A 15336-nucleotide genomic window follows, 5' to 3' on the forward strand; every position below is an offset into this window, starting at 1 on the left:
GAGACAGCCAAATTCCCTTATAGAGAATGAAATGAAATACAATTTCTTACAGACTTCTGGCTGCACTGGCCTCCAGGTAAAGGGACAGGATCTTCGCATTGTTCTGTGGGTCCATCCATCTTCTGCATGTTTCCAAACTGCAAAGGAGTCAGCTGGATATCTGCAATAAGCAGAAAGCCATTCTAGTGTTGCTCACAAAGCAGGATTACAAAAACCACCACCAACAACAAAAACACCTGCCTGGACATAGGCTGCAACTTTACTATATTCCCTCAGCGTGAAATAAATCTGGCAAAGGGATCCAAGAAAGATCATCAGTCTGCATGGTATGAAACCAAACTGATCCTTGGCAAGATGATGAGGTTGATTAGGCCAATCTCTCCTTCCCATTATGAAGAGTTTTGGATATTATTGAGTCCCCTCAGTTTTGGATATCTCTGAGCAGTGGTGTTTCAGGAACTAAAAGTCAAGAAGGTAGCAGTAACCACATGTCTTAAGCCTTACCCTTTTGATTGCCATCTTGACTTGTTTTTATAAGCCTTCCTCTTCACAGACCACAGACCCTGCCAATGAGGCCTCTTGAATTCACTTCTATGAAGCATCAATCTTTATCTTATGCCTATGCATTAATTCTCTTCCAAGTTGTCATTACAAGTTGTCCTTGTTTAGTAGCTACAGTTAGGATTCAATCATTAAGCTAAGGGAAACCTGGACAGTGACTATGAGCTTACTTCAGCTTTCTTTTGCTTTACAAACCTGCCAAATTCATACGTTTAGTGACCCTTCATAATTATGATTGTGATGAAAAAGTAACTTTGCAGGCAGCCCTTGCATTTAGCTCAATATTTCTCATCCTCGGTGACTTTAAAACATGTGGGCTCCAATTCTTAGAATTCTCCACCCGCATGAGGTAGAGAAACACAGATTAAAATCTGAGCCATAGTTCCTTGCAAGAGAGACCCATTATTTTCCCTTTCTAGCACATCTCTGACCACATTAAATTTTGTAGCCCTCTTTCCAGGCGGAAGTGAAAAACAGAAATCCAGGTTTAAAAGATGCATGGAATTTCTATATTAGTTCTGAAAAAGAAAATGATAAAGAAACAAACCTAGGATCCTTTCATATTTGGAAGTGGTTATTTCAACAATCTTATTCCTTGAATAACATTATACAGTTGCATACTTTAAGGTTGTCGAACCAATTATCTTTCAGTGGCATTTGTCAAAATAAATCCAGTTCTACAAATGAATTGGGACATGATCCCAAAAGCAATAAAAACAGAAACCTGCTATTTTTGCCACTTACTGTTGGAAAAGAATTCATTGTAGGTTGCGATTTGATTGAAATCCCCACAAAGGCCACAAGTTTGATTAGCATATTTTTCATTTAGTTCCAGCTAAAACAAGACAAAATAATGTAACTATAGTGAAGATCTAGAGTTTTAAGAATGAAAGTTAAGAACTGACAACAGGTTATATATGACATTGGTAAACAGGTATAGAGATGAGCATGTGTAGAGATTAAAATGAAGTTCATTTGGATTAGTGTTTAAGGTCTGATTGTGAAATTCTGTTTTCTTTATTATTTTTGAATTCTCATTACATCCAGTGGTTGCCTTTGGCTCTCATGTTAAATCATAGTGTTGTACAAAATAAATAGGCCATTGCTCCCTTTTCCTATGATACAATTAAAGCTGAAAATAGAAAAGTTTTGTTCTGATGTCTCTTTGATCAATAAATTGTATTTAATATTAACTATGACTTATTTTAGCAAGCCTACTTCATAAGCCATTAATATTTTGGTAAACATTAAGCTTCTTCAAATTATTAATCAAATTAAATAAATTAATTAAATATACTACCCATCTCACCTGAGTGACTCTGGGTAGTTTACAAATAAAATCCATACAGCCATATAAAAAGAGACATGGTTAAAAGTAAAGTTAAAAAAAAGTATTAAAACCAAGGTAAAACGCTAATAAAAGAGGGAGGGAAATGCAACTACCCCGATGGCTGCATGCCAATCTTGAACCCCATGCCAGGAATCACAACATATCTCCTTTGCCATTCATTCTCTGAAGGGCCTTAAAAGTGATAACCAATATCTTGAAGTGGACTCAGAAGCAAACAGGCAGCTCACATAACAGAGGTGTTTCATGCACAACTCCTAGGGACAGCCACAACTGCACATGCCACCACATTCTTCTGAACACTTCTGAACACTTTTCAAGGGTAGCCATATGTAGAGCACATTGCAGTAGTCCATACAGGAGATTATCAGGGTATGAGTACAAAAATAAGAGCTTCTCGGTTAGGGAAGGGATGCAACTGGTATATAACTCAAAGTTGAGCAAAGGTCTCCTTGCCATGATTGCCACTTACTCCTCAAGCAGGAATCTTAAATCCAGGAGGATCCTCAGATTAGGTACTGGATCCTTTTATAATGAAATGAACCTTCCCAAACATTTTCTTGAAGTCATCCCAGAATAGAAGACAAAGGACAGCCCTCAATTTTGCTGTGCCTCATTCATTGGGGGCATAAACTAGATTTAGCAACATTTCTGAATATTGTCAGACACCAAATTAGGTGAGACAAGTGCTAAAGAATCAACAAGAAAAGGGATAAGAAATAACTGAAATGAGACTAAAAGTAGTCCTCTACTTATAATGACAGCTAAGTCCAAACTTTTGGTCATAATTCATCGCAGTCATTACTAAGCCATCTTGCTCAACTGGCCACAATCCAGGATCTACCTATTGCCATCGTTAAGCAACCATGCACGTCATTAAGTGACTGTATGGGGGTGCTTCAGGGAGTAGAGGAGGCCCTTGGAGGCCTGGCACCCACCGGCATCTGAAAAACCTCTCTCGGCCCCACCACACCTGTGGAGGTTTTTTTGTCACCTCATTCCATCCTTCATGCAGGGCCCATTCTTGCAATGGTTTGGAAGGCTCTTCACCGAATTATGTGATTTGAAGGATACCTTCCAAATCATCATGAGAACAATGGCATTTGCTAGTATTTTCTCTTCCTGAGAGGAGAAAGGTTCTGATGCTCAATATTAGGAATTTAAAAAAATCATTTGATTCTTTGTTTAAACATTAATGAGGTTGCTGAGCTCTTCTGTATGTTCTTCAGATTCCATTCTAGTCATATAACCTCTGTGCCCATTTTAAAAAACAAGATAGAGAAGGAAAAACACCCTTGTTTCCAAGTTAGGAAAAGGTTTGGTGGTGACAGCAAAACCAATAAATTGGTTACAGAGCCCCTTGAGTTAATGGATTATTCCTTAATTCTGAAAGAAATAAAAAGTAAAAACTACCACAACAAAGAATGTGCAACACTGCCATTCTTTGTAATTAGTACTCTCCTTACACTTCATTAAAAGACAGCCTTGCTTAATTCCTGTACCATTAAGGCTCCTAGTTTTGGGCTGCAAAATTTGACTAATCACTAAATGACAGCAGTGAGATGTAGAAAACGTTTCCGTTTTTTGCTTCCATCTAAGTGATCATCCAGATTTTTGAAACTTATATCTGATAGTCCTAGCCTCACCGTTATTCTTTTATTATCTAATTGTGCAAACAAAGATATTTTCAAGAACAGACATGCAATTAAGAACATCAATTAAATAAGGAAGCAATCCATATGTATAGATCACTTATATTGGACTAGATTTATATTCAATCAAATCAAAGAGTATCAAAGCCAATTGAAAAAATCAGTACTTTTTGAGAAACATTTGGGAAGATACAACTGTTTGTGGGGGCAACTCCTAAACAGCATATAAATTTAATAACTTACTATTCTTATCCGTCAAGAATGTTTAATTGCAAAATAACATCCATGGGTGCTTTTTTTGTTGTCTATAATTTTTTAATACATAACATACTTAGAAATACACTCTCTCTCACACACTGTATATACAGTATATGTAGATGATGATGATAGATAGATAGATAGATAGATAGATAGATAGATAGATAGATAGATAGATAATTGATAGATGGATGGATGGATGGATGGATGGATGGATGGATGGATGGATGGACGGACAAACAGAAAGACAGACATAATGTATGTGTGTAAGCAAAGATCCACAAGTCATTTTCAAAACCATAATAGGAATTCCTTGCCATATCTAGAATAGGTTCTTACCAAAAGGCAATCATCTTCATTCCACAACAGGGTGACTCCTATTTTCCCTTGGATCTTAAGATAACCTGAGATTCTTTCCATCAGAACTCCTAAGTGATTGTAAGGCAGCTGAACCCTGGAAATAAAGCACATTGCAACTGAAAGTGACAGAAATGCACTTACAGGAAATATCTCATTTACAAATGTCAAACTGAAATACGAGCAAAATATGAAATGGCATTCTTCCTCCTTGCCCTGGTGTGACTGGAATTTGTGGCTGTGAAATAACAAAAATATATTTGTTTAAATAATGAAACTTACGGTTCTCCATTGACAGTAACGGAACTTGAGGTCAGTTCAACAGCTACTCCATCAAGTTTTAAAACCACATGGCTTATAACGGTAACATTCTTAACCACCAAGCGTCTTATTTGCACATTGAAGTCTTCATAAGAGGATTTGCAGTGGGATGCAAAGACATAATTGCAGAGTCCAGGAAACTGAAAGATATCTCCATCAAAGGTCTTGAAGTGGAAATTGCCCCAAGTGCTGCACACTCTATGATTATGAGCTGAGTTTCCAGCTGTGGATTCAAAGTAATATGTAAAATCTTTTGTTCAAGACTACCCTCTTTAGCCACCTACTCAGTCAACCCACCCCCTCATCCATCCATTTATTTTCTCATCCACTCCTCTAAGATGTTTTTTTCCACCCCTTCAATCATGACCAATTACTTGAGACTGCCTAGAAAAATCACTGCAGTTTTTTGGAAAGGGTTTTTTTTTTTTTGGAAGTGGTTTGCCATTGCCTTCTTCCTAGGGCTGACAAAAAGTGCCTGGCTCAAGGCTTTGTTCCTAAGGTGCTCTTCTGGTTTCTAGCCTGATGCCTTAACCATTATACCAAATGGCTGTCTTTTCTAGAATACATAGCCTCAATCATTCACATGAAGCAACATTTCAGTGTGATTATTAGTTGCTATTTGCCATTGAGTTTCCTTCCCTTCCACCCTTCTTTTTGATTGCTCTGTTCCTAATGAATGTTAAAGTCTTCTATTTTCACTCTGAGATCACATTACTGGTGTGAACTCAACAATTCATATGGAGCAAGTAATCTAAAACTATTTTTACAATATAAAAATATTATCTTTGACCAACCATTGATAACCATTGTTGTTCTCAAGGCAGGGATCATGCTCACAGGACTTGTGGGAGCTAATGTGGTAAAATCTGAAAGAAAAAAATTCTATTACAGAACAAACATTTTTGCGATGCCACAAAGTATTTCTGAACCTCACTAATGATTACATTTTCTAGTGACATTTCTCTCTCTAAATTCAGCATACAATTATTTTTATTTCTTTCTATTATGATCAGATTTATTTGTCACCTATCAGTTCAAGGCAACTCTAATATTTATAAATGTTTAATATTTATTTTGGCAGATCTTTCATTCTCTGATTAGCTGAGTAATTGGAATATTCTGAACTGGAATTCCAAAGAATACAGTGCAATTCTTAGAGTTCAGGTTGAAGGAATAACTATAGTTTCTTCATCAAATTGCAGTCCAGATGTCCAGAAGAAGAGCCTTTTCTGCCATGGATCCTACCTTTTGGAACATCATACCTCCCAAGGTGAGATCTGCACCCACCTTCCTGATCTTCCACAAGGGCTGAAGAGCTGGCTATGCAACTTGGTTTGGGCCCCAAATAGGAATATACCACTCTGGAGGTTACCATAGATTAAGAGAAGAATTCTTCCTGAGGTACTTCATGTTTCCCTCCTCCCCATTTTTACTGTTGTTACTATTGTTGTTTATTGTTTATCATTTTAATGTTTACCAATTTTTAATGCTTCTAAGCCACCCAGAGTTGTCTGTAAATGAGATGGGCAGCATTTATTTATTTTAAATAAATACATTAAGAAATAAATTTGACAATTCAAAGCTTTCTGAATTTCCTGGTCATAATTTAAGTTACTCTGAATTTAGTGGGATCTTTTGCTGAATAAATATGTACAATAACAAAAAGTACGAAAACTCTTGTAACAAAGTTTTCAAATAAAAAAAATAGTGAAAATAGTAATATATAATAATAATAATAATAATAATAATAATAATAATAATAATAATAATAATAATAATAATAATAATAATAATTTTATTTCTATACCGCCCTTCTCCCGAAGGACTCAGGGCGGTGTACAGCCAATTTAAAAACACAAGACACAACAATAATTAAAAATTAAAATAATTAAATAGATTTGGCCGATTTAAAACCCCAAAAATTAAAATACCCCAATTTAAAATTATTATATTGACAGCCCTGCCTGGCGGAACAACAGGGTCTTCAGTGCGCAGCGGAACACCCGGAGGTTGGAGATCTTACGTATTTCCGGGGGCAGTTCATTCCACAGGGTTGGGGCTCCCACAGAGAAGGCCCTCCCCCTGGGTGTCACCAGCCGACATAACTTGGCTGATGGCACCCTGAGGAGACCCTCTCTGTGGGAACGGACTGGTCGGTGGGAGGCTATTGGTGGCAGAAGACGGTCTCGAAGGTACCCGGGTCCTGTGCCATGGAGCGCTTTAAAGGTGGTAACCAACACCTTGAATCGCACCCAGAAGACCACTGGGAGCCAGTGCAGCTCGTGCAGGAGGGGTGTCACGCAGGCACAACGAGGTGCACCCATAACCACCCGCGTGGCCGCATTCTGGACCAGCTGGAGCCTCCGAGTGCTCTTCAAGGGGAGCCCCATGTAGAGAGCATTACAATAGTAATATCATTCAATTACATTTCTAATCAAACTCTGTAATGTTTCATATGGTAACTGTGATGTTACCATATGAAATCATCATCAGTGCTAAAATTATGGGAATTTGTCTTCATATAAGTAAGCTTAATTCTGAAAGTGATGTCTTATATAAAAGTAGGCATGTTGGCAAACATTTTTTTTCCATTGTGCAATCCATATCAAAATGTGAAAGAATGAATCCCTTTCTGCACTTAAATTTCTTTATAAATGGGTAGTGGAACAGTATTTCAATTCTTGGCCAAATGTGATTATCTTTAAAGAATATTTCTTTGTCCAGATGGAAATTACACAACAGAAAGAAGGGCAGAAGTCCAAATTATGTTTTCTTTTCTTTTTTTCACTTTTCCTTTTTTTCTATTTCCTGTTTTTCTTCTTTTTATACTTCTATTTATTCCAAAATTCTAATAAAATGTTGTTTTTTAAAATATCTTTGTTGACAAATTTGAACCAAGAACTTAAATCACTACTGAAATAGTGACTATTGAATTTTGTATGAGGAAAGGAGTCCTGATCCCTCAAATACAGGGCTGCTCAACCAAAAAATCTTGTCATGATTTTTTTTGTAGTCCCTAGACCTGTGATGGCGAACCTATGGCATGGGTGCCACAAGTGGCACGCAGCGCCCTCTCTGTGGGCACGCGAGCTGTCACCCCAGTTCAGCTCCACAGTGCATGGGTGCGTGCCTCCCACCGGCCAGCTGGTCGTCAGGTCTCTGCTGTACATGTGCAGGGGGTGTGGTGTGTGCAGGGGGGTATGTGCGTATGTGTGGGGGATGGGGTGCATGTGGGGGGCTGCGTGCACAAGGGCATGATGCATGTGGGGGGGACTTGTACATGTTCAGGGGCGGGGCACATGCGGAGGCCCATGCACACATGCGCAGGGGGACAGGGCATGTGCAGAGCCGTGCGCATGTGCAGGGGTGAGGTACATGTGTGGGACTGCGCACGCATTGCATTTGGGGGGTTTGGACACACACATGCACTTTGGGCACTCGGTCCAGAAAAGGTTAGCCATCACTGCCCTAGACCTTTATGGCACCAAAAGGTTTCCAGCCATTTTGAGAGAAGAAATTGACCCCCCCAAAAAATGTTAAGGCTAACACCATCAGCAACATTTTCACACAAAATATTTTTTTTCTCTCAGAAATACAAGAAGAAATCAACAACTGACAATCCTGGTCAGGCCCACAAGCATAAACACTGCTCCAAGCATTTTCTATTATTTTTTCATTCACCGTGGTCTTAATCTACCCAGAAGCTGTTAAGTGTGGCTGCTTGCCAATAAGCAGTTACCATCCCAAGTTTGCTTTTCATCACAGCCTAATCTGTTTAACATAAGAATCATGCAAGATTTCTCCACCCTTCCATTTGCAGAGCAACTCGTATTTGCCACTTATCTATATAACTGAAGAACCAGTCCTTACTATTTGGCACCACATGACTGTGGCAGTATAGTTTTTCTATGGTTGAAAGGTTTAATGATTTAATGGAGGCTTCAGGTTGAGTTGATTTCAATCTCATATAGAAAGTGAATTGAATGAAATGCATGCCTTAAACTACTTTAAGGCCCATTTTGATGTTTCTTTTCATAATACATGTGAAAAAAAACTGACTGGAAAATTAGATTTAGATTTGTGGATAATATTTATCAAAATCTAGAGCTGAACCAAGAAAAAAAATCATCTATTTCCCAGATAAAGACATATCTTAAATGTTGTATTTTAGCAGATACAGTATATGCCTTATTCTCATTTTAATTTCTTCAATTTTAATGATTCTGTAACAGTTCTATCCAAACCTTTCTTACTACAACCAAAGAGTTATAGATTTGAAAATTGCCCTTTTCTAAATTGGAAGGGGTGTAATGACAAAGATCAAAAGGCTAACTAATTTTAAATTACTTACTATCATGGGTGTATTGCTTACATAGCCACACTACACAGAATATATTTGTTCAACAAGATTATTCAAATACGGTTTTAGATTAAATACATCTGTGGTTTGTAAGTATGCTGCTTAACTGACGAAAATTCATTGTAAACATAATGTTATTTGCAATGCCCCATCTTAAAAAAACATCGTTTTTGCTAACCAAACTCTCATTTGGAAGATTCCACTTTCATTTTAAATGGAAAGAACAGCTGCAGGATGTGCAATTATTTGCATGAAGTAAACTTTGAAGGTAGGTGAACAGTTAATTTTGCTTTTAATGTGCTAGACAGCTGCCAATCACAAAAACAATTAAAAGGACCGGTTGAGGGAAGTAAGAATACAGGATTGTTTGACTGGCTCTCCCCAACAAAGAGAAGCTTTTTCTCAGTGATACTTTGAGCCTGGTAATGTCTTAGTTGTATAACATGTTCTATATGTATGTGGAAGGATGATGGAAGAAGCTGTTGCCTGCTTCTTTGTACTAAACTTCTTGCCACTTAGTCCTTCTTTCTATCATCTCACTTTAAAGAGATAGAAGCCTTACTATGAGAGAACAGCTGGTTGTCAAATCCCTGTGTTTATGATTCTTCTGCCCAGCTAAGCTCAAACAATGCCCAGCTCTAATAAAGTCTGCAAGTTCTTGCCTTCTTATACCTTGGGCTGATGCCTACATTCCTGTTCCGCTCCACTTCCCATTGGCCTGAGGGGAAAGATGATTAATAGGTGATATGATCGCCATCTTCATATCTGAAGGGCTATTATGCCTAGGTGATGAAGCAAATGTAGTAGTTGCTGTTGGGCCCAAAACAATGAGTTCACATTACAGAATGAGAAAAGGAGAGAAGGAGGGTGGTGAATGTTATATATTAGGAAATTTTAATTTAAAAATAACTTCCTGGTGGCACAAGTGCCAATGATGGAGTTTGGATGACCATCTGTGTAATTATGAATGGCCTGTTTTGGCAAGGGGTTGGATCTTACTGGCTCTACTAGTTCCTTATCTCTGAAACGCTTTGTGAAAATAGATTCACTGTGTAAAGAGAAGAGTGACTTGAAATGGTATGCCTCGCTGTTGGTCTGACAGCTCTTTTCCTCTCTCTCCTCTGTGCTTAATCAGAATAGGGATGGAAGGGCCCTTGGAGGTCTTCTAGTCCAACCCCCTGCTAGAGCAGGAGACCCTATACCAGTTTAGACAGGTGGCTGTCAGTGTTTTCTTAAAAACAGTGACGAAGCACCCACAACTTCTGAAGGCAAGCTGTTCTATTAGTTAATTGTTCTCACTGTTAGGAAATTTCTTCTTAGTTCTAGGTTGCTTCTCTCCTTGATTAGTTTTCATCCATTCTTTCTTGTCTTGCTTTCTGGTACTTTAGAAAATAAGATGACCCCCTCTTCTTAGTGCCAGCCCCTCAACTACTGGAATACTGCAATCATGTCCCCCCACAGTCCTTCTTTTCTCCAGACTAGCCATACCCCAGTTCCTGTAATGGTTCTTCATATGTTTTTGTCTCCAGGTCTTAATCACTTAATCATGCTTTAATCAGGCTGCTCCTTTCACCATGCTGCTGTTCTAAGAAAAAGCCCAATGCTTTCTGTGTCTACATCTTGTTGCTCAATCAAAGATATCAATCTGCAAAATCTGCTTCTCTTCCTGAAAGATCAATAGGAACGTGGGGCCATGCAGTCTTATTTTTCACCTTTTTGCTCTGCCCTGTACATAATGTTACAGATACCTACAGTCACGTGTCTGCTGCACCTGCTGCTCCTCAGAACTGAAGGGCTGTTGGTCCACATATTGGGACTGCTGATCTTCATACTGGGATTGCTGATCCTCATACTGGGATTGCTGATCCTCATACTGGGCATGTACTGCAGCAATAATTAGAAAAGCAAAGCATTAATGGTCATGGACTTCACAAGAAAAATTCACCCGCAACAATTCTGCAAAATAGTATTGTCCTTCTAGTGTTTTACTTATTCTGTGGGATATTTTATTTTCTCTGTTCATCAATCAGCCCTTAAAGCAGTTAAATGTATTCAGTGAAATATAGAATTTAGGATAGAAAAACAAGTGTCTGAATTAGTTCACTTCTGAGGGGTCCTTGGTGCCCTCTGAGCTTTGTTGTTTTCTTGCAGGCATTTCTTGATCCAAACTAGTTAACATCATTAGTACCAAAGACCCCACATTTCACCCCTGAGCTACAAATCTTCTCCTTTATTGGCAGTTCATTTCTCCTTCGAAAACACAGCTATAGAATGGCTCTTTGGCTTGCTATCTAGGAGGAAAGGAAGGCATTCTAGAGAAATGTTCAGTGAAGTATTTCAATGTTTTGGCCTCATTATTTTGAAAACCCTATCCTTTCTCCAGGCATATAAAATACATTGAGCATCCTAGCAATAGCAGATCAATTTGATCTGACATTATACAAGTATGAAATTTGTAATTCCTCCAATTTAAAGTCTCTCCCTCCCTCCCTTCCTCCTTCCGCCCTCTCTTTCCTTCAGGTATGACAAATCTGTCTGTGCAACTCTGCTGTGGATGTGCATGCATTTCAATATGTATGTGGCAGCTTCTTTAAAATCAGTGAAATTTCCATCAGTCAAAACTCACTAAAATCCTATTGATTTCAGTTTTTCTACTCTCTCTATAAATAAGTCTGGAAACAATCTACCAAGTGTCTTGTTACATATTTTTGCAATCCCCCTTGGTATTATTGGTCCTAAATACAACATATTTCAAAGTCAGTTGTTTCTTTCTCCTTTTTGTTTCATGAACCTGGTCATAGTAATTATAGCCATTGGAATAACTTGCTAATATGTAGAGCATCTAAAAATGCTATAAAAGTAAGTTTTGAGAGATGAAGCTTGCTTGTCTCCATCTAGAACTCAATAGTATCAAAACTTGAGCCACACTAGTAGTACGTTTTAGTCTACCATCCACCTTTCTAGTTATGCTCAGCAAAATGCTTCTAGAAAGTAGCACAGGGTTAATGGACCCTTTTCCTCTGCTTTCACCCTACAAATAGAAATTTAATTTGTGCTGCCTCTGAACATGGAAGTCTACAACTATTTCAAGACAATGACAATTCTTTTGGCTTGTAACATCATGTTCCATAATTGTGTGCCAGGTGGCGAAATACATTCCTTAGTCTCTCTTCAATTGCCATGTGTGTATTTCATTGAGTATTCCTATTCTAGTACAAGAGAAGGGAGGAACACTTTCTTGAACTTCTTTCTTAAGAGCATTTCGAAGTTTACTAGTATGAATCACCTTTTAGTCAACCATTCCCCTAAACTTAAACATTTTCAACTGATTTTACTCCTATAGAAGAATACTATGCTGCTAAATATTTTTGCTCTATTCCTTTCTTATAAAAAAGTAGCCAGAACTGTAGATTATTCTAAATATTGTATATATGCATATGTAAATGCAAACACACAAACTGATTCCTATGCATGTACATTAGAAGTTTATTTTAAGTCTATTGTTAATACAAAATAACTTACAATTTAAGTTATTTTATATATTTTACTAATAGGCTATGATGGATATGTCTACAGTGTGTTATTAGTTTATATAGAATGGAATGATATTTCTGTCTGTCCTGGTTGAAATGTGCCATTGGCCAAACAATGTTGACTGGCGGTCCCCAGGGGGAGAGCCTTCTCTTTGGGGGCACCCGCCATCTGGAACGAGCTCCCCCCGGAGATACGGAGGATCCCGGACCTGCGTGCTTTTCGCCGTGCCATCAAAACATTTCTTTTCCAGCAGGCCGGCCTGGCCTAACCTCTCTTTTAAACTTTTTTAAAATTTTAAAATTCTTCAATTTTAAATTTGTCTTATGAATTTGGGGTGTTTTAAATTTTGTTTTCCGGGCCAATTATTTAATTGTATTTTAATGGTTTTTTAACATTTGTATTATATGTATTTTATTTGGCTGTTCACTGCCCTGAGTCCTTCGGGAGTAGGGCGGTATATAAATAAATAAATAAATAAATAAATAAATAAATAAATAAATAAATAAATAAATAAATAAATAAATAAATAAATAAATAAATAAATAAATGCTACATTAGAACAATGAGGAGGAGGAGGAGGAGAAGAATAGTGGTGATAATGATAATGATGATGACAATAATGAAGAAAGGAGGAGGAGATGAACCTAAAATATATTTTATCTTTTTACTGCTTTTAAGTCTTACTTTTATACTCTCACTAACATATCAATTACCATCCAAAATGAATAATGTTAGATTTTGATAAATTCTAAATGACTTCATTCCAATAAATCAAAATTCTTTGATATTAATCAACTTCAGATAAAGTTGAGATAAATCTATCTCAGCATCTACTTCTGTTCTACTATCGCAGCAGTTTGGGTGGTTTAAGGGTGGGGAATTTTTTTTTTTAATTTGATTTATATGCCGTCCTTCTCCGAAGACTCAGGGCGGCTTACAATGTGCTCAGCAATAGCCTTCATCCTTTTGTATATTTATACAAAGTCAGCTTATTGCCCCCACAACTGGGTCCTCATTTCACCTACCTTAGAAAGGATGGAAGGCTGAGTCAACCTTGAGCCTTGGCGAATTGTAGTAGATGAGAGCGTGTTTGGGGATTGTTATGTGTGTTGGACCTGGTCTTTGGGTATTAAGTGAATTTTGTTGTATGGGTATACTGTGTATACACATACAATGACAATAAAGTTATTATTATCATTCAATGTTACCACAATGAGTCCTGAATTTTATGCAGAAAGCAGAAGCATATTAAAATCTTGCATTTTCTTCTTTTATAATTCTTAGAAAACTTCCTATCAACTTCTTATTACATGTACCTTGAGTAGAAACTGTGTAAAAGTGTTTTGCAATAACTGCACTGATCTTAATGCTACTTGTCCAGTATGCATGGATAAAAGAAGGAAATGGAATCTTAATTCAGGCAGATCTGCTAAGGTATCAGTATATCACATTCCATGTAGCCTACATAAACAGCCCTGGTGCGAGGCACTATTAATCATAATTATTGATATAATCAAAGCCCCTGAAGTTTCAAAAGAGACCTGCACTTATTTCAAGTATGAAAGGGAGGGAAGAAAAATAGATAGTATTTTCTCAAGAAGACAATGTATAGAGATACTACTAAAGATAAATATTTCTGGTCATGGTTTCAATCAGTTTTTTACATGTTGTAAAGTTTTGAACAGTTTTAACCCTCATAATTTCCATCCTGACTTTCTCTAAGAAATGAAGTTAGATGCTTAGGAAAACACCCAGAACATAATCTTTTCAGAGTATGCTGTCTCTGTAGATCATATGAAATAAAGGTCTGTTCTTTATTTTAAAAAATGACTGATATATTAAAGGACGGTACACAATCCCAGGAGGCCCTAAAGTTCACATTCCTTGAATGGCTGATAATTTTAAATACAATTTATTCAATGTTGAATTTCTAATTCATCAAAAATAGCATGAACTTTGCAATAGACTCCAAGAGCTTAACAATGCCATCTAAACAATGCAGTGTTTTTATTTGCCTTATTAACCGTCTCAAGTTTGTAAGTTTCCACATTCACATAGGATAAACTGTAATTATTCTTGCAGAAAAAAATGTACATAAAAGAGAGAATTAATTTTCATATTGCAGCGGCTCCATTAACCACCGGTTTTTCTTTTCTTTTTATCATTTTTATCCATCAAAATACTGCTCGGTGTGTCAATAAAAGCTGGAATATTGGTGATTGATAGGCAAACTCAAGCAAGTGTTTTTCAAGTCCTGATAACATTTAATGAGGCAAAGCAAAGAAAACAGTGTAAAATCATCAGACCTTCAAAGAAGCCAGGCATTTGCTGAATGTCTTCCAAATGATAGGAAATGAACTTCTCTTAAAATTTCCTACCTTTCTGATGGCTTAAGATGATCATTAGTATGGGTATCCATAGTTGTATTCGAGTCCCCCTGCCTATCCCCATCCTTGCCTGGGGAGCTTGGCAGCATGTACTATATGACGGGCTTCTGAGAAGCCACTTGTCTTTTGATGCCTCTTATATAGCAGGCGTGTGGACTCTGGCTGAGTTCCCAGATAGTTTCACAAGCTCCCAGAGAGGTGGAGTTTCAGAATTTTTAGCAGGTGCACAGGTTGTGAGATGATGCTGTGTTACTTTATTTGGAGTTGCTATGACCATTGAAGAAATTCAGATGACATGAAAAGCAAAGTTCATCACGTCTTTTGCCATTTAATAAGGTCAAAGAGAAGATGCAATTCAAGGATCTTGCCCTTCCTGAGAGTCATGGTGGAGGAATGGTAAAGAGTTTGGGCTAGGCCCATGTTCAAGTCTTTCCTCAGCTGCAGGAGCTCAATAGATGACCTTGGGTCATGCACCTTTGCTTAACCCAAGTTCCTTCTCAGGAATTTTGTTAATAAGAGAAAATGGGAGGAGGGAGCACTACAGGAGGATATTACCTT

General features: G+C 37.5%; 1 protein-coding gene across 1 annotated transcript in view; it reads right to left on the reverse strand.

Moving 5' to 3' along the window:
- Positions 1-14915, reverse strand: part of MUC5AC (mucin 5AC, oligomeric mucus/gel-forming) — a 75417-nt gene extending 60502 nt beyond the window's left edge. Inside the window, exons 1-7 of the mRNA XM_087880386.1 lie at positions 14770-14915; positions 10610-10741; positions 5292-5363; positions 4459-4720; positions 4159-4273; positions 1306-1396; positions 51-160 (exon numbers count right to left, since the gene is read on the reverse strand). Coding sequence (XP_087736512.1) covers positions 51-160; positions 1306-1396; positions 4159-4273; positions 4459-4720; positions 5292-5363; positions 10610-10741; positions 14770-14842 — 855 coding nt within the window. The 5' untranslated portion in view covers positions 14843-14915. The remainder of the gene's footprint in view (positions 1-50; positions 161-1305; positions 1397-4158; positions 4274-4458; positions 4721-5291; positions 5364-10609; positions 10742-14769) is intronic.
- Between the last annotated feature and the right edge of the window lie 421 nt (positions 14916-15336).

This window comes from Pantherophis guttatus, chromosome 1 (assembly GCF_059756535.1).
Source record: "Pantherophis guttatus breed Tessera chromosome 1, ASM5975653v1, whole genome shotgun sequence".
Classification (NCBI taxonomy): Eukaryota; Metazoa; Chordata; class Lepidosauria; order Squamata; family Colubridae; genus Pantherophis; species Pantherophis guttatus.